General features: G+C 45.0%; 2 protein-coding genes and 1 long non-coding RNA gene across 3 annotated transcripts in view; 1 reads left to right on the plus strand and 2 right to left on the minus strand.

Moving 5' to 3' along the window:
- Nucleotides 1-20,116, plus strand: part of LOC144125662 (atrial natriuretic peptide-converting enzyme-like) — a 996,499-nt gene that overhangs the window by 842,188 nt on the left and 134,195 nt on the right. The window lies entirely within an intron of this gene.
- On the minus strand, nucleotides 2,789-7,284 carry LOC144132039 (uncharacterized). Its single transcript, XR_013314718.1, has 3 exons — nucleotides 6,675-7,284; nucleotides 3,033-3,138; nucleotides 2,789-2,903 (listed from the first exon to the last, which is right to left on the minus strand). It is a non-coding gene; the product is annotated as an uncharacterized LOC144132039 (long non-coding RNA).
- Nucleotides 12,343-20,116, minus strand: part of LOC144132050 (solute carrier organic anion transporter family member 4A1-like) — a 34,537-nt gene continuing 26,763 nt past the window's right edge. The window contains exon 2 of the mRNA XM_077664475.1: nucleotides 12,343-12,558. Coding sequence (XP_077520601.1) covers nucleotides 12,465-12,558 — 94 coding nt within the window. The 3' untranslated portion in view covers nucleotides 12,343-12,464. The remainder of the gene's footprint in view (nucleotides 12,559-20,116) is intronic.

Below are 20,116 nucleotides of genomic sequence, written 5' to 3' on the forward strand. Positions count from 1 at the left end.
GGAAAGTTCATGGCTCCATTGAACACTGCCTCTTGCTTACAAGACACAGAGCAGCAACCATTGTAGATTCTACCTGTGACACAAAGAGCAAAGTTTTAGTTTGAGTGGACTAAACTAGGAAAGCAGCACAATATATCTATAGCCAAATAACTGAACTGAAAGAAATAGAGGGTAGTGTAATAGTGAACACACTGATATATTGCAAGTGAGATATATGCTTAATATATTGCAATATCCAACTCTGCTACCATTGCCTTAGCCAACTACTTCATAAATAATATAAATGCAGTATCACAAAAATACTGATAACGTACTATGTGCTAATAGTAGCAGTGCAGGTTCCATGAACAAAAAAGGGCCCAGTGCTGACTGTCGTTCCCACAGCAGCCTTGTGACCAATGGCCGGTGTAAAGGAAAGAGGAGGAATGACTGAAAAGAAAAAGATCCAGGGGGAAGGAAAATAGGTATAGAAGGGCTTAGGATATCATAGGCAAATAAGGTTGTTTAGACAGTGAGCACAAAATAAACATTACCACACAAGTAAAGACATACAAGACCAAACATATATATCATTGCATTATGCAGAGTGGCAAACTTGATGCCATTTAGCCCAAAATATGTTTTCAATAAAGTGATTATAATTATTAATAGAACAACTGACCGAGTGAAACCATAACAGGGATGAACAAGGAAGTTGTTAATATTCTGGCAGAAATTAAAAGAAGAAAATGGATCTGGCCAGGGCATACAATGCAGAGAATGCATCACCAATGGTATCTTAGGGCAACATAATGAATTTGATGGATTTTAATGGCACAAGGGCATCTGTGGTCAAAGAGTGCCTTAGCACAAGTTAATTTCGTCTACTCAAGGTGAAATCAAAGACCCATTTCCCAAGCATTTCATTCCAGATAAGCTGAGCACCACGCCAGGAAACAGCTTGTGCATTGTATCGCAACAAAATGAATTTCACCCTAAGGAAAATATAGCAGGAGATAGCTGATTATAAGCTCACTAGATAAGATTAGGTGATTTCTGATAGTGTGGCATGTAGCTGGTGCAAGACACAGATAATTAAACTGGAAAAGGCCATTGTCCTGAGGTGAATGTAAACTAAGCAATGAGGATAATGAAATTCGCTACACTAGAGCTGTTAAGAATCAGCTCAAGTTCCATCCTTCAAGATGCTGCAAGTTTGCTCAGTGAAAAAAAATCATAAGTTCACCCAAGAATTGGTATCTTGGCGGTATCAGGCTGCAGGTGCAGATGAATTAATCCTGCCTTAGAGAAGAGCTACATAGAGCACAAAACATTTTAGGCCAGTCTTACACTGACAGCTGTTAATAACTATTTTAAAACTGTTTTTCATTGCACAAACAATAATACCAAGTTTGTGTTGGTCATGTGATTATGTTACTGAGGCTCTCCTAAAAATTCTAGCCAGAGCTAAAATACAAGCTGTCTCAACTAAGTTTTTATATCAACAATGAGAATATAAACACATGCAGATTATTCAAGTAGAAGTATTATTCTTCATGACGTGCCCTACAAATTTTAATTTATACTGAAAAGTAATAGAGTGGAGTGCTTGTGCCAAAAATACTAAACCTCAACAACAAAGAGAACACAAGATAAAGGCAACAACATATTGCCCAAAATTCAAATGTTTGACAGAACAAATTTGAAAAGAAAACCTCTCCACAACTGGAACAAAACAGCGTGATACCGAGCACACATTTGAAAATTGTTTCATCCAAATCCCCAGTCTGGTGCTCCAGCACTCTTCAGCCAGCATGTCATGAAATGTACCATAGTTCTGGTAGCTGTAAAGAGTATACAGCTGATCCGGCATTTTGATATGTGAACAGTAAGAGGCTGTTCTAGTAACAAGACTGCAGTGAAACACTTAGCAAGTTATGCGGGCGTAATAATGCAAACCGTTAATCTGAGAGTTCGCTACCACGCAACTCTGTAGTAACTCCTAAAGTGTTGCAATCGAATGAAAAAAAGGACTGCCTATTATATAAACAAAAGTCAAGAGGCTGCAATGCAAGGCCACGACAGAAGTGCTGCAATACAGCAATAGTGATACAATGTACACTTTAAGCAACACAATGAAACATGATCTTTTATCCTTAATTATCAGAATTTAAATATTTCTTTTCCTTGCTCTCTTGCAAAATTAAGTTTAGATCGTGAAAGCGCTCGAAAAGACAAGGATACAGAAAGAGATTTCCACACAGTGCGCTTACTTCCAGTGTCTTTTTGAGCACATCCACTATCTAAACATGGTAACCCAACTAGTTTAAACGCTGTCGTTATTCCAAAATTAAGCCTTTCACAAAGTGGGAGCCCCTTTCCCCATACAAGGTGCACCATAACTAATCCAACACTTTTTTCATGATATGTTTTCTCTGAGAATAAACACTGTTTGAAGATTTTGCAATAGTACTTGTCTTTTCGATTCTACGAATGTATCATGCAAGTGTTCAATGAAATGACCATCTGCCTATCTTGATCATTGCTCAAAATCAGGGTATAATGCACCATGAAGGGCAGGCTCTGCTTGATTTTTGTTTTCCTAACGAAGCATGTATGTGCAACCCTTCTGCTGGCTTGTATGCAGCAGGTTTGTCTAGCTAGGCGAACTGTGGTTTTGCTATAAAGATGAAATGGTACTTTGGAAGTGAATGGTTTTCTAAAATGCATTTAACATACATACCGGGGCTTTAACAGCGGCTGGTGTAAGCAACATCAGTGGGGGGACCGCAGGAGTGGCCTAGTGGTCCGAGCATCTGCCTCGCATGCGGTAGGTGTGGAGTTCGATCCCCAGTGCCATCGGGTAACCAGCGGTGATACAATGGGTCGTTTCAATGGCCAGTTTAAAACTTGAAATAACCATGCTGCAATATATACAAAAAATGATTTGTGTGCTCTCTCTTACATGACATAGTTAATCATATCATAGTGTTGGTAGTACACAAAATGCATGTGTGGAACATATACATGCACTGTTTTTGTTCACATTTTACCTGCTATGTGCTGTTATGGCATGTTATGTGCTGGGAAAAAAACAGTAGTGAGCAATGTTGTGTTGCAGCCTTTCTTCTGATGGAATTTGAATCATGTGAGGTGCAGCTGAAAGAAATTGTTTCATACATAAGTATATTTCATGTAACACAACAAAAAGTGCACAGCCCCATCATGAGTTGTGGTTTAAACTAACAGCGAGCTTTTTACTACTCTATTTAACATATGATGCAAGTCAGTGATGCTGGAGGCACAAAACTAAATACTGTGAGGTAACAAGAGCTAATATGGACAATCATGCCTTTAAGAGATATTGTCAATATATATTTTCCTGAATGAACTAAAGTTATCCTTAGAAGCATTCAGAGGAAGATAATTTTGCTAAATGCCTTTTGCCAGAATAGGCCTTTTATGAACCAGTTGCAAATGAAAAGAATAACTTTAAGACCATGCTATGCATGGTCTAACGCCAAAGTAGTTGCATACAAGCAGTATACTATGCCCCTAGTTTTATGGTGGGCCTGTACTGCACAATTTTCATGCAAGGTAGTGGAAAGTATGTGCCATGAAAGAGACCTCTGCTTGCTGAAACTGGCAAATAAGTACTGGGTTTTTAAGGCAGGAAAAAAGTTACATATTTCCTTCTGCAGGTTTTGAACTTCAGGCTAGTTATTTGAAAAATATCAATCCCTGAACTGCAATGATTGAAGTTTTTAGCAAATAACATTTCCATTGTAACAGTGGAAACGCTCTTTTATATGAGGAACGACTTTTCAAAAGCCTGCGTTTCATGGTGGCTGTCAAGTAGCCCTGATAAAGAGAAACCAGTCACGACACACAACCAAGCCCCCGTAGCACATTTTCAACTATACCCTCATGATATAGCTTTAAAGTAAGTGTTAAGCAATACAAATACAAATCCCTTGATTTCCTTCATGATTTATCAATGGTGTATACATACAAAGATAATCGTACAAGATGTGGAGTGCATGGTACAGAGAGAGTAGGCAGATGGTTTCTTGACACTCAGAAAGTGAACAAGGGAAGGAAAAATCTCAGGGTTCTTGCCGTTTCGACAAGACAACTTGTTTTCGTCTGGGGTCAACATATACAGAGGAAACTTAGAATCAAGTACAGGGTTGTCCACTCTTAGTGCGAACACGCGAGCACATGGCTGTGCTCTTTGGGCCACTGTGTCTGACATTGCCACACATCGAAGTGTAACATGACACGAAGCACCACATCCAGGTGCATCTCCTCTTGCGCCATTTTGCAGCGATGAGTGGCTGCGCCGCACACAGTGGACCTCTAAAGAGTGCGGCCATGCGCTCACATGTTTGCACTAAATGTGGCCAGCTCTGTACATTCCGGAATTGGCATAATTATTTGAAAAGGCCTTGCACATGGTCAGAGGTTTTCCAACCCACATTTTCCCCCTCCTTTCCTGCTTTCTTTAATTTATCATTATACTTTAACCTTACGCCCTGCACCTCCTGACATCACTTCTCGGAACCTTGGCTGCCATACTCCTCCCCCTCCCCCTTCTTTTTGCCTTTTCTCCGAACCTGCCCTCATTTTCTCTTTTTACTTCAAATTATTTTGCCCCCCCCCACCCCCCCTGGTATTTTATTCTGCCATGCTCCTGAACTCCTTTATCCTAGTTTTTCAGGAAAAGGCAGCCAGCCATACCAAGCCACCTGTTGTGGCTGGACATAAAGCCATTCAAGCCCACTATCCACACTCCATACCCCGACATTCGTTTCTACTGAATTGGGCTTTTTTGTTTTCACAGTTTTGCAGGTCAACCGGTTAATCTTCTTTAGCAGCTATCATGCCTGGTCAAGGTTCATGCTCCCCATCGTAACGCCCTTCCCATATCGCACCCTCGTCCCACACAACAGGCCTTTCGCCTCGAAGTGAAAACCTTATTTAAACCCCACCAATGATGAACACTTTGCCAGACAAAGACAAGTCCTCTTGTCGAAACGTCGGCAAGCACCCTGAGGCTTTTCCCTTCCTTATTCAGTTTGTGAGATACCAGGGACAGGTGTTCAAGCAGCCATACCACACTAATACCCCTGTCACACGGGCACCGCAAAGGCCTTTGAGAATCATATCCAAAGGCGTAAGGAGTGCAGCTACCCGGTACAAATGTTGCGCCTTTGTCGCTAAGGGCCTTGGAGGCGAAGGCGCTCAACCGAGACCTTCGGAGCCCGAAGACGCGGCATTCGAGAAGCTGTGATCGCAGTACCATCCAAAGTCAAAAAGTAAAAGCAATAAAAAAAATACATAAGCTAATAATGTTTGAAAACATTTTTTTCAAATACGAAAGGTGTGTCTGGCTTTGGTTTTTGCACGGGTGTTTATGTTTTATGTTCAAATTTCAAGACAGTGAAAGTGTTGCGGCAACACCGAGCGCCCATGGAGGCCAAGGCAATACACGTACAAAACCTGCTCCTGCTGATGAGAGTAGCTGTTGCAGTACTTTTAAGGAAGCAATCAGAATAAAAAATTGTCAAAGCTCAACGAATGAACAGAATACACCACTTTATTTTAGAACACTCACTTCAGCCACCTCGAGTATAGCAGCGGGTGCTAAGCCTGAACGACTTTCACCTTTGGGCTGCACCGTGTAGCTGCATCGCTGCTCCTTTAAGCTTTCGCTCCTTTGGTGAAAAATGGTGCCTTTGCTGGAAAGGCCTTCGAGGAATGCCATGTGACAGGGGTATAAAGCACATTTTTTACTGACACGAAAGACTCAGTGCCTTTAGTTCTGACAACATTCTGAATCATGCTTTGGTGGCTTAGCATATCAGAATACTGGACATGACAAAATCAGCTAATTAGTGAGGGCTATTATTTGCTATAGGTAAAATTATAACATTCTCCTAAAATAATGAAAAGAAACCACCAGCACTGACATCAATGTACAATTTGGCTGTAACATGACAATCTAGTTAAACGTAAATTCTCTTTTCGCAGTTCAAAACTGCATGCATTATTTCTAGAAAGCGCGAAAACAGAAGCTCATACATAGTGCCAAAGAAAAGAGTGCATAATAGTACCACTTATGAGCTGTTTATCGGCAACTGCAATGAGCAAGGCTATGTTAATGGCAATCCAGAGTTATTATGTGTTTTACGAGCGCATGCACTTGGGAGGTGATAGCAGCTGTGGACGCAGCTGTCCATCGCAGTTTTCAGTCTGTCGAGATAACACATGGGGTAAGGTATTCCCTGTTTTGCTGCCGAAGGCAAAACCGTCAGCGAGTGGAGTTGCCTTGCTATTCACTGTCAATATCTACTGCTCAATGTAAAGAAAACTAGGGCATAAAACATACAGCATTTCATATTATGCTTTGGCCAAATGCAGTTAGAGACTGTCTTATGACGTTTGCACTCTTTACTTTGCACCAGAGGAAAATAAATTTATGTACAGTTGACCTACTGCTTGCCACAGTCCTAGAAGAAATGAATCCAGGTCTCAGAAATTCTACCGAGAGAATACTGATGCTGCATGTGCATTTCTCTGAACTGTTCTGAAATATGCAGAAGTTACCAATTTTTTTACTACCTGATTACATACTGTAATCTTTGCAAGGAATATGAGGTTAACGGACTGGGAAAAAATGTCAGGAATGGTACCTTTGGTACTGGGCACTTGGACAAACAAATGACCCACTGGGCGTCCCCAGGAGCTCTGCTACCAGGCACCCCTGGCAACAGTAGTCAATTTTCCAGATCCAAAGGAGCCATGCGAATGATTGCCGAAAAGTCAAGTTTAAGGACAGCAGATGCATGAACACAAAACAGTTTTCCAACTTTGTTTCAGTGTGATAAATGGTTTCAAATGTCTAGACTATATCTGGTAGTACACAAATTATCAGAACACCATCTCCCGCTCAGAATCGTCTCAAAACACATTCGACACGCAGTACCAACATGGACAGTTCGTGCTTAATTGAATCCAAAAGTTTACGCTGATCGACCAATATTACTCTAAATAGAGACAGAAAGCGCATGCACGTTGTACTGATGTTATCGTGAACATAACATGCGACGAGACGCAGGGTTACAATACAAACAAAAAACCGCTTTCAAAATTTGAGAACAAAAGGCTCACCTTCTCACAAGTTCGCCAAACCGGAGACGTTGCCGAGTGGCTGCCGCCAAAGTCACTCGCAATGCACAGAAACAATAAAAATGCAGTGCCGCTGACTTTCCTTGAGCAATTCCAGTCGACTGAACTTCCAACTGTTCGCACCGTCTACCACTGCAAGCATGTCTAAAAGTTAGCGGCGCAGCCGCGCCATTAGCAATTTACGGAGCAACACGGGAAATTCATAGCGCCATTCGCGTATTCGCGCTCAAGCTCACGTCGTTGATGTCGCAAAGGCGCACAACGGCAAAAACACATAAGATGTATTTAATTTTACGGTAGTTTTTTTAGGTGACAACCTGAATCGTTTGATATATTGTTTTTTCTTTACGTTGCATGAACGTTATTACCACCAGCGGCAGCGCAGCTTGGCCATGGCTAGCCATGGCGAAGTCGAAGCGCTAGCCGAGCCCGCAGTCGGAAACATGTGCGCAGTTAGCGCAGTGTGGAGTTGAATGAACAGGCGCTATGGAATGGGTTTTTGTTCTTGCGTGTTCGCTGCGTGCGTCCTGCGCGTTGTGTGTCTTTAGTATGTGTGTGTGTATGTGTGTGTGTATGTGTGTGGCCGGAACGCTGCATTGGAGTGTACATACAACAGCTCGCTCTCCCGTGCGGCATCGGTGCGTAGTAAAACGATCATGCAGAATGTGCGTTACAATGCCAGTGGCCCTGCACGAAAGAGGAGACTTGAAGCCGACGGAAAAGCTGCTCTCCCTCGTGGGACTGCAAGAATCTGGCGAGTAACAGTCGACGCGCGTTTCGGTGGATGATTCCGTTTACCACGCCAAAAAATTCAGCACTGGCCAACAGCAATGATGAACTGCTGCTGCATCATCACCTGTGTGATGTTTGTGACAAGCTTGTTGGATGTGAACGTGGCCATGAATGGTATTCGCCGAGCAGTGGCCCTCAGGGCGTGGCACCAGTGGATACCTGAAGACGATTACTGTTTGCCCGCGCCCTGGCGCCTCGCATTCAACCGAATGCTTTGACGTTAATTATCTATATCTGAATTTCACACGTAGTTGGACTCGCAAATATTACAGCGTACAAACGTACCGTCGGAAGAGCACCCTTTTTCATTTTTTTAGGGAGGGGGTAGGGGAATTACCGTCTGCTCAAATTTAATGTCACTAATATTTTGAGCTTATTTTCTAAACAGGTGCCGTGGTGGCACTGTAAGCAATGCATTTACTGGGCAGAAGTTTATTTTATGTTGTGTTGGCACAAGGTTATTGATTGTCATTGTACTGTGGTGCCATGTTCAAACAAAACACATAATTGTACACTCTCTTTGAAGAATGTCTAATGAGGTAATAAATTACTGAGCAGCGAGTATGCACTGTGGTAAATGCGACGAACGTTACTGAATTACTTCACACTTGTCATGTTCTGTTGTCGTTAGTGATTACGTATGCCTTGGTGTCTGCTGCTTTCCAGTGTAGGGGTCGAGAGGCATGTCGAGCTCCACTTAGCAGCTTTTTTTCCTTCCACTCTCTACTGGCCAACGTGGTAAAATAAACTCAACATAATGCGTGATTGCTCAGACCTAGATTAGACTACCATTTCACTTATTTGCTCTCAGGGCCAATTGGCATCGAAGAGAGGAGAGCAACTAACATAAATACATGTGTAGGCAGATTAATTAAAATGATTATACACAGCAGACTTGAAGGCATTGGATGCAGTGGTGGACATGACGAAGGCAGAGAAGATGTGACAGCTGGAAACGTAGAAAAGTGGAGATCTACGTGAGTTTGTACGCGACTTAAGGTGAACGCTAGCAAAAAATTAAGAAGGCGCAGAAGACTGAGGCCAGAGTTAAAACTGTAGTTTAACAGAGGAAAGCACCTCCTAGCAAGCCAAAATGTCCACATGCAAGCAGTTGTGTGTACACAGAACATAGAAAATGAAACTCCTTTTTGGACAGAAGGAAACCTAAGGCACATTGCTTATTGTGATGTTGCTTAAAAAGTTGGTGTCTAGTTGTTGCCCTTCATATCTGGTCCTTCCACACCCAGCAACTGAAATGCCATCAAAAAGGAGCATCTCCAATCACTCTAATTACATGGGAGGTACACATCGCCAGATGTCAGAGGCTTGGCGTCTCATCTAGCAGACTAGCTAGTTTGGCAGATTTAAACTTTACCGCATGTAAGAGGCATGCGGTAGCCTTGAAGGGGAGTATTTCATAAGTGTTACAGCATATTGTACAGTGCTGGCATGCTTCATTATTTACATCACAGTAATATGCTAGCACAGGCTGGAAAGTTTCTAAGTGAACAGAAAAAAACAATGTTCATGCCATATCTTAGCCACATTCTTAGTATTGTATAAAAAGTGCAAATAAGGAATTCATTTTTTTGTCAGCTTTTTCTTTCTGTGCATTGATTTTTTGCAAGTTAGCAAGGTTCTACAGTCTTGTGTGCCTATCGGCTGGCCCCTTGTTTGTCAAAGGTACCGAGTACACAGTAAACGATGGATAGAAAATTCGTGCTTTCAGAGTATTTCCAGAAAAAACTGCTATTATTTCCTACTCAGGATGGGGGAACAGCATTGATGGTGCACATCCTCCTTGTCACTGCAGCAATTATGGCTGCTCGCTGCTTTTTGATGGCGTTTTATTTATCTGCAGGAAGAGCAGGCATGAATGGGTGGCAATAGGTACCTACTAAATTAAACATTGCATTGAGCAATATGTTGTTGTGTCGGTGCTTTTGTTATCCATGAAGGAGTTGGTGTTTTTGATTAATGGTTGTGTAGCAAAGATGTAACTGCTACATTGCACTGCATTCACAGATTTGTTTGCCCATGCTTTTGGTTTACTCAGTTGTTTATTTCCTTACCAAATGGCAGATGGAAATTCGGCTTTCAAATTGTGCACTTTCATCATGTTTGCAATGTACTTTCAGCTGGTGTTCAGTTTCACTTTGGAGAAGTCCAACCATTGTCTGTGTCTAAATGTTTTCTAACAGTTGACCTCATTACGCAGCATTTCTCACAGGAAGCAAATGTTGCAGTAACATTTTATTAAATGTTACTCTATCATATGGCTAGCAATGTAGCGAAAAATATTTTCATCAAGTCAGCTTTTAACATTATAGCAAATTAAGGCGTTTGTTATTTAACGTTGCTCACAATTTGTACCAATCACTCAACCTTGAAGCAACGTAATGCGTTATCACCCTTCCTCGGCTCTTCATTGTGTTAATCACATTAGACATGCTCACGGTCGTTCGCCATGCTAGTTTGCGGACATTGTTGGCTAAGAGTAAACCAGACAAATAAAAAATCGGATGTCATGTGATGCCTATAGTCCGCGGGCCAGCAGTTCATCGTGTAAAAGTGGCGTCACATCATAAGCATCTTCTGTTTTTGCTGCCTTTAAGCAAGTTATTAGTGCATTTGGTGCAACACATAGTCGATGGGGTCAACCGTCCTGTCGTGTTAAGTTTTGATCCCTTAAATTGAATGTTTAGTATTTTTCCCTGCAACGACTACAGAGGAACACGGACGTTTCCTTCAATACTGGACTGAATATACGGTCATTCCCTACGTTTCATTGAAAGCAGAAGTGGTTCTGTATTTAAAACGTACATAGTCTACGTTATAGGTACGGAATTTTTTTACAGTGTGGTAACGAGTTAGCTGCCACATGGCAATGCGGCTCGAACATGAACAGGATCGATCGTTTCTACTTTCCGCCAACTCTCGCTACTCATGTCACTAGTGGCGAAGTCCTGGCTTTTTCGCGCATAACGGACTATTTTCCGGTATCTGTGAGGCTGCACTTTCGTCAGCCCGCTCCATACAAGAATTTTTGGAAAATGGTCATGGCACTAGTGCATGACCCCGAAACTGTGGCCATCCTACGCGAAGCTCTCGCAGAAACGTGCAGTCATCCCACACATCCACTCAGTTGGGACGATTTAAAAGCTAGTTGGCGTGACAAGCTGACCAAAGCTGGAAGAGATAGAAAGTTACGTTTAACTGCAGAAATTAACAATAAACTTGGATCGAAGGGCACGCAATGCGCAGCGTGGTGCGCCCCTCACTTTTACAATGCTCGATTACCTCAATCAGCTACAAGCGCGCTATGAACTTCTGCTCCGCCTCAGCTCCCGAAGTGCAGCACGAACTTATATTAGAGGTAGACCAGTCGCGGACCCCGCTGTACTCCGGAGCGTTCGCTACGGTTCCGTAGAGGGTCGAGCAACCATCCCGTTTGTCGAACTTCCGCATGGTGAAGAGTCAGATAGCGCTGAGGACATCAAGGCTGTCTTTAGTCAACTTTTTACTCGCGTCTTTACAACTGAGAGCACAGGCATAAGCGATCTAAAAGCAGCTGTTCGTGAATTTTGCTCAGGGATAGCCTGCATACGTGGAGAGCGCCGCGACAGCCTATGTAATCCAGTCACGTTGGAGGAGCTTTGCCTGGTTTTCCAGGCAATGAACGCCTTCGCTGCAGCCGGTCCAGACGGGCTACCACATGTTTTTTGACAAACCTTTCTTCACGGAGATACAGGTGCATCTTTTGTCCATGCCGGATGGTCTTCTTGTCGACGGGCTTCGGCCGGAATCTTTTCGCGAGAGTCGTATAGTGGTCCTTCTAAAGAGTGGTGATGTGCGGTCCGACCTAAAAGCATGGCGGCCCATCTCCCTCCTGAACTCCGATTACAAAATACTAGCTGCTATATTAGCACACCGCATAACGCCACCTCTTCTTGACATAATAAGCAACGCTCAGATATGTTGTGTGCACGGTCGCACAGTTTTTTCGTCACTAGCTTTAACCCGCGATTTGTTCACCTTTACTACGCGCGCGCAGATTTCGGGAGATTTTGTTTCCCTAGATCAAGAAAAAGCCTTTGACCGCGTTATGCGTGACTACCTTTTCACGGTTCAAGACTGTTTTGGCTTCCCAGGGCGTCTGATAGACGTCTTGAGATTGTTGTACACAGTCTTAGCAGCAAGCCTCGCAGTGAAGGATCAGGTAACCGACCCCATTCCAGTGAGCCGCTGAATACGCCAGGGCTGCCCACTGCCATCAATTCTTTTTGTCCTTTGCATAGAACCGCTAATGCAACAAATTCAAATTTGCTAGCCTCTCCCAGGCTTGGGCGACGTTCAAGTAGCAGCTTATGCCGATGATATTTCTCTGTTTATTAGAAACATTGACAGCTATAGAGCATTTCTGAGGCTCTTTCACGCTTACAGCTGCCTGTCAGGTGCACGTCTCAACCCAGCTAAAAGCCAGGCTTTGCGCTTTGGACCTTTTAATGATCAATTTCCCGATGGTGTCCAATGGGTTGGTGGCATAAAAGTCCTTGGTGTCCCGTTTCTCGCCTCCGGTGGCGTAGCCCGAGCCACCTGTAATGAAATAAAACGCAAAGCTGATCAGCGCATCCAAGTATCCAAGTCGCAAAATCCTTCGACCTACCTTTCTCCGAGCGAGCTTACCTTATCAGAACAAGCATAATAGCTTCCTTAATCTACGTCGCAAAAATAGCGCGCCCTCCTCGCCGCGTCCTCCAGAGGCTGGCCACAGCGTGCGGATCTTTCTTCTGGGGTGGACACCCAGAGAGCGTTGCAAGAGTTTTTGTCCGCCTGCCCAGTAATATGGGTGGCTTCAGCATCTCAGGTCTTGAAGTTATGTGTCGTGTATTAGCTTTAAGGGCCGTGTGGGACCGTATCTCAGACACAACGCACCGAGGAAGAGCACTCACCGCATATTTGATGGGGACATCACGTCGCTTCATTGAGTTATCAAATTGGAAAGGTCCTGCGGCTGAAAAGACGCGAGCTTTCTATGTATATGTCGTGAGATCCTTACAATTTCTTGAAGGTACACTTCCTGATTGTCATTTCAAAGAATTATCCGCGAGTGAAATTTGCGAATATGTTGCGTTTCGCACCCTGAATGTAGACCAGCGCAGGAAATTGCGCAAAAGGCTGAAGCAAAGAATCTTTGCCTCTCTCCCCCCTCATGTATCCCATTTTACCTGGCTTAGCGAATGGGAAGCGTTACCCACAGCTGACCGCCTTGCGGTGTGGGGCGTGGCGCCCTCCGCCTGATGTCCGCAATGCGGTCGAACTGAAACTCTGAACCATGCTGTTTTTGAATGCCCAGTCGTGCGCACTTTCTGGCGATTGGCAGCTCGCATGTTCCAGGTGCGCACGCGGTGGCGGAGTCGCAATCGCTGTTTCTTTGTTGAATTAATAATGTGTGTGCGCGCTTATGTACTCTGGAAAAGGAGGGGACTTGATGTCTTGCGGGGAGGCCCGCAGAAAGGAATGTTTCCTTTACTGTACCGCCTTAGAACTTTGATGCTGAAACACTTGAATGAAGAACTCGTGGTGTTGGGTAAGGAGGTCTTCCTCTTCCGCTGGTCAACAAGGTTCATTGTTGTTAGCGATAGAGGTGTGTCCACGCCCATCCTTCCGTATTAGGAAGTTTGGCGAGTGTTGCTCATCTTTTCCTTTCTTGTATTCCACTTAAATTCACATTTAAGCTCCTTTAAGACATCTCGTGTAGAAACCACGAATTGTCCACTGAAATGTCGTTTGCATATATGTGATACCTGTACAATGTGACTCATTGTGATGTCCATGAAAACCAGACCACTTGTGTAAAGAGTCCTTATCACTGTAGATATTTTAGAAAAATAAAATTCTCTTAAAAAGTGTATAGAAACGCACGTGTCCCTATTTTGAATAGAAACATTGGTGGCGAGGCTGCATAAAAATTGTCTGCGGTTTAACTACTGCTGAACCTGGTTCGAGCTCGATCCACGTCTCGTTTGTTGCTAGCGAGAGATGGCGCTGGCGAGCGTCACAGCTTCCATATCGCGGCTTCGGCGGCGGCGATGGGCCGGTGAGTGGGTGCGCGGGCGCGAAAAAGTACCCCCCCCCCTATTTTTTAAAATTTTCTCCGTCGGTAGATGCACGCGTCGTGCGCCCCGAAAAGCGCCGCTGCCAAGGAACAGAGAGCGGATGGCGTTTTATTTTATTTGGCAATATAAGTGGCGTTCCAGGTAAACCAGTCTCCGATGAGTTTTGTATATGCACTGGGCGCGGGATATACTTTAAGTGAATATGCATCTGTTGCGCTCAAGTAGCACCACTGTTGTGTATTTGGATTTCTCGCGCTCTCCTTTACAGCTTGGAGAAAAAATGACTCGGACGGTACCTTGCTGCGATCAAGAAGTTAATATTTAAAAAGCTAGCTAGTCATTATGAACTAATTAATCGACTGTGCAGTGAGAAAAAGAAGGTTAGGCAAGGTTTAATCATGGTTATACCAAAGGTCAAGCGAAAGTATTTTGCAATGGCCCGGACAAAATTTGGAGGTCGCCATCGTGTCGGTCACGCTCACTTATGGTTGCACGCTCACTGAGGTTGAACGTTCGTTATGGTTGGTCCAAATCGGCCGAGGTCAAATTTCGGGGCCTGCCCGGGTAACATTTAGAGACTGCCATCGTATAGAGCACATTGAAATTAGCCTGAAAATAGATTTTGGTACAAATCAATGAAGGTCAAATTTCGGGAGTGGAATGGGCAACATTTCGGAAACGACCCGGGTCTAATTTGGAGACACCATCCCATTGGCCATAGCCAAAATATGCTTGTCATCTGACTCAAAGCTGTTGCTATTAGAGCAGAAAGTTGGGCTAGTTGCTTGATGTTGTTACTGAAGAAGTGGGCGCGGAAAAACAAGGAGAAGCGAGACAGTCGCTCTTCTTTGTTTGTCTCGCTTGTCCTCGTTTTTCCCGCGCCAACTTCTTCAGTCTGTTGCTTTGAGATCGCCAAGGGCGAAGGTCACTTCAATGTCATATACGCACACCGGACTCAAACTCAAGTTTTGCCTTGAATAGATACTGCAGAGTAGGTCACACGACCCTCAGCAGTACCGAACCCATTTTACGCGCCTAGGACACTCCTTCAATTGTTAAAAACGTCGTTACATTTAGCTGGACACCTGTTCTATTTACATGGAAAGAGGGAGAGAGAAACGTAGGGCCAAAATTCATCCCTTTAGTCAACAAAACATTGGCTAAGTTCGAGCACATACGGTAAATACACAACTGTAAAATACAAGCATTTGCGATAGACATGGTTGTACACAAAGATGCATATAAGAATTGAGTGCATTAAAACCGACAGGAATGTCAGCGAAACGATCCGGTATAGAATGTTACTAGCATGGCGGATTTATCTCTTTCAGACACTCATAGAGTCCTGCTATCGAGAAAAGTCTGAAAATTTGCATGTGTATTAGCCGTTACTGGTAAAATATTCTCCAAACTGTTTTGCTAGCCTAATTCTCGAACGTTGGTATAAAGACCCATCTAGCAAGCCCCGGCAAACCATTCCTGTATTGATAACAGAATTCAATAATCCCTACATATGTTCGATTTCGATCACATAGGCCACAATAATGTGACTGCAGTGCGCGCAGAGCTTTAATAGTAGCTTGCTATATTCGTGTAAATATGTTTTGGTGCTGTACGAGTGGTGTTTCGCTGTAAAAACTGTGGAGTTGCGTAAAGTTATTTAACTAACTTCAAACGTTTTTCACCGCTTGCGAGATCGCATTGTTTTCTCTCCGATTATACTCAAGCAAAGCAACGCAAGCAGACGACAGACGACTTTCACCGCACCTTCTGTATCTCCTTCGGACCCAGCCGACGCAGCTGTTACTTTTTCCACGCGGGGAAAAAAAAAAGGCACTGGCGTAGAGTCACGTGGGAGAAGCGAGCGCACGTCACAACTGGTTTGGCGGTGTCCGGCGCATCTTTCGACTAGAACACCGCGCCGCTCCTTTGCTGCAGCGGTTTTCGGCCCCGTCGCCGCCGCAGGTCCAGCAGGGTCAGGAGCAGGTCCAGCCCGAGCAGGATCACCATCAACTCCGCCGTGGTGGAGGAGCCCAGGAACGTTGCGTGTTGTTGGCTGTGCATTCGCAGGGCGGGGATGGTAGCCGCCGGTGCAAGGGAGCAGCTGTCACGGGCCACAGAGCCGTCTGTTTGCACGAAGAGATGGTCCTGGAGCTCCTCGTGTATGACGGCTCTGGCCAGCTGCTGCACAGCGCAGACGGGTGTGCACCGCTTTCCCGACATGCCGATGATCTCTCGCTGTACCTCCGAGGCAGCAGGCGAGGGCGCGCAGGAGCCGTAGGGGACGGGCCTTGACTCAAATGCTCATCCTCGAGCAGCGCCGCCCCCACACACATTTCCGTGTTCCTTAACTTTATTCTTGCGTCCAGTACCACCAGCCTATAGGCGTCGATCGTGCTAAGCGTTCCATACATTTTGTGGAAATACGGGGGGACAAACCATTCGCCCCGCCCGCACTCCCACTCCGCGGATGCAGCGTTCCCGCTCGCGAACCGCGGAGGGGTTCGTGCTCGAGGGACAAAGGGAAGGGACGACACAGCGTGAACACTCATATGCTATTTATTCAAGTTGCAATCAATACACAGAGTGGGCCAGCTAGCTACAAAACATCAACGAGGCATTCCTCGGAAATAGAAGGCTACGTAAAAAGGACTTCCGACTTACCGGCTGGGGCAGGGGCGCGACTTCGGAGGTATCGGCGGCGAACGTTTGTATGCGCCGTTAATGGCGGCCGGGTTCTCCCGTGCGCGCCGCATTCTTGAGGCAAAGCCTTTCCCTAGCATTTGCAGGGGAAGGCGACCAGAGCGCGCGTCTGCTGCGCTCGCTTCGCTGCCTGGAACCAGAAGTCCAGCGGCAAGGCACAACGGATCCCCGTGCGCCTGCCGCGGAAGGTGACGGGAGCGTCCGGCTCCAACCGCTCACGACGCTGGCCGGATCCCGAAGGGCCTCTCTTCGGTTCCGCAGAATTCCGCGTAACCTACGAGGTGGCGCTCCCGTCGCCGTTCTCTTTCCCCCACGAGGGAGACTTCCCTCCTCGCCCAGCTGGGAGCTGTCCGTCCCGACGGCCGACTATGAAGATGGGCCGCATGGAAATGGAGGGGGGGAAACAGGTTCTCCACAATTTTTAAAGTGTCCAGTAAGGAGTTGACTGCCTGAAGTATTGAATTATCGCGCTGTTGGCTGATCCTGAAGCTACTCGTAGTGTTATGCAAGAAATTGTCGGTGGAACTTAGTGCGTAGCAAGCGTTGCGAGCGCTGGGATAGCAGGCCCGAGAGCTGGCGCCGTGGAAGTTATAACAGAAGAGGGGGCGGTTATTGCACTAGTTTTAAAAATTTGGAATTTCGAGGGAATTCCTTGGAAGCCTGAAAGAAGCTACAATATATGCTTCGCGACAAACGCCTAACTTCATGCAGAAATCCTGAACATTATGAAAACAGCCCAACAGCGAACAACTCGAGAAGTAGTTTTCATGCCCATGAAGTGGCTGGTTAAGCTGCGACACAGATCAACACCCTCTATACTAGCTAAGGCCTCTCCATAATCTCCTCTCTTTTGTGGCTACGTCATCACACTACGACGGACCAGCTCTCGGCGCTCGCGAGGAGCGCCCGTCGTGCCCCCACTTTCTCGTTGCGGTCTCCGTGACCTTGGTGCAACAACGCGTGCGCGGAGCAGTACCAGCCGAAGTATCGAATTTAAGAAAACATTTTGATGGTTTTATTACTGATTTCCTGCAAAAATAAAAATGTTATTTCGTAAAAATTTATACTTTTTGTTGAACTACTTATTTTGGAAGGTAATATTGGTTTTTGAACGTGGTTTTACTATACTTTTTCATTTTCGTACAGAGTGCTCGACTGGAAAATGCGTTTACACTGCGGTAAACGTCAGTGGTTCCTTCATTTCGTGAACGTAGTTGCACGTGTTCGCATTTCTGCGTTTCTTTTTTGTTCGTGGAGCGTGTCACGAAGCTCAACGCTGTTTCAAGGTTAGCACCGTTACGGTAACGACGTCGGTAACGACGAGGAAGTACGTCGGTGCCGGGAGGTGTGCGTGCAGTGTGCAGGCTGAGATAATGCCTGGGCATTGCTGCGTACCGCGGTGCCGCGGGAACTATGATGGTGGTGAGCGTGTGCGAATCCTCACCTTCCTTTCCAACCAAGCAAGGAGAGCTCAACGAATTAGAGCTATCCACCGTCCGGACTTCACTCCAGGAAAGCGGTTGGTGGAAAGGAAACATTCCTTTAATTGTCGTTGTTACTCCTCCCTCAGTTGCACTGAAAACGCTGCGGGCAGCATGTTGCGAAATAATTCCGTAGTGCTGCCTCTTTTGGACCGGAAAAACCTGTAAAGTCGTAGCGGAATATTATTGCTGGCATTCAGTTCACACGACATTTATAGAAATTTCTCTCGTACTGTCATGCACCTGTCTGATATTTAAACTTCAGGTTCTAGAGCTTTTACTGTCTTTGTTTTTTCTTATCGTAGGTCTGCAAGCGCCACTTTAAACCGTCCTACATGATAAATAGCCCAAGCTGCACGGATACAAAAACCAGAAGAGTAGTAGAAGTTGCGGTGAAGGTCGAACGGTTACGACCTGATGCTGTTCTAAGCGTACTTCCAGACTGCCCGGCGTATTTTTCTGTCCCAAATGCATGCACGTATCGAGAGGCCCCAGATGAAAAGAGGACGCGCCGAGAGGCAGCTGCGTTGCAAGATGCCATCAACTTGCCTATTGAAGCACACCAGACGGAAGAGGACAGAAACAAAATTGACAACTTTCTGGCGCTGTTGAAATGCATACCATGTATCTGGACGGTGATTTCCCAGCATGACTTTATACCCTTCCTCAATCTGACTGTCCATAGTGCCCCAGCAATAAAAAAGTAAGTTAAAGTCACCGAGGACCTCTCTCTAAAGCTGTATTTTCATGATGTCGAGGTCACCAAACTTGATGGCGTGGAGATCATTCCAAAATATGCGAATGATATTCGGTGCTTGGCAGGTCTGTTGCATGCCGTTGAGAGCTCTGATAAGGCTCCTGCCTTCCGCAAACATGAAGACAAGACAGGTGGCATATTGAATCTCGTGGTATCTCTTCTTGAAGATGCGACAAATCAAGAAATGCCAAACGAAGTTCGGCAAGATGCTTTAACATTTTTAAAGGAACAAGTCTTTCTCCGTTTAAGCAAGTCACCCCGCTACTCTTCAGAGCTGTAGGTATTTTCCAGCCTTCTATTTAATATCTCTCCTCATGCTTTTAGGTACTTGCGTAACTAAGGAGGTCTCACATTGCCGCATGAGTCCACGATCAGATGTTTATGCAATGCATATGTTATAAATCCAGCAGCTGAGCAGCAGGATGCTTCTTTGCTGCTTTATGCGAAGAAGATCGCGAGTGCAATGAAGGATCATGAGAATTCACTGGTTCTCATGATAGATGAGATCCATCTACTGGCGTATATTGATTATATGTGTGGCACGATTGTCGGTTCTGCCTGCAACAGTTCAAATGCAGCAAAGACAGCTCATGTCTTTATGATTCAAAGCCACCTGTCATCACAAAAAAGTGTAGTTCACATTTTGCCCGTTGAACAAATCAATGCTCAACAGTTGAACACTGTGCTCCGCAGCATCCTAAAAGAGCTTGAAAAGGTTGAGCTTCGCATCATTGCAGTCATCACAGATAACAGTTCTATCAATCGCAAAACAATCTTTCTTTGGTTTGTCATCAAAAGTCAGCAGCTCCTAACCTCACCCATCAGATTCTACTCGTCCTCTTTTTTCGTTATTGACCCTGTTCACTTGTTGAAATGTATTCGGAACAATTGGATCAACAAAAAAAACCATGGAACATGCATGTTTTTTCCTTCACTTATGAATTTGAAGTGCAACCCAAAAATTATCACTTCTTCGTTCAAGACCCTCCGTGACCTTCACCTAAAAGAAGAAGACCACCTTATCAAGTCTGCTCTAACATTGTCAGTAAAGGCCATCATTCCATCTAATATGGAAAGGCAAAATGTGAAGCTTG

Source organism: Amblyomma americanum, chromosome 1 (genome assembly GCF_052857255.1).
Source record: "Amblyomma americanum isolate KBUSLIRL-KWMA chromosome 1, ASM5285725v1, whole genome shotgun sequence".
Classification (NCBI taxonomy): Eukaryota; Metazoa; Arthropoda; class Arachnida; order Ixodida; family Ixodidae; genus Amblyomma; species Amblyomma americanum.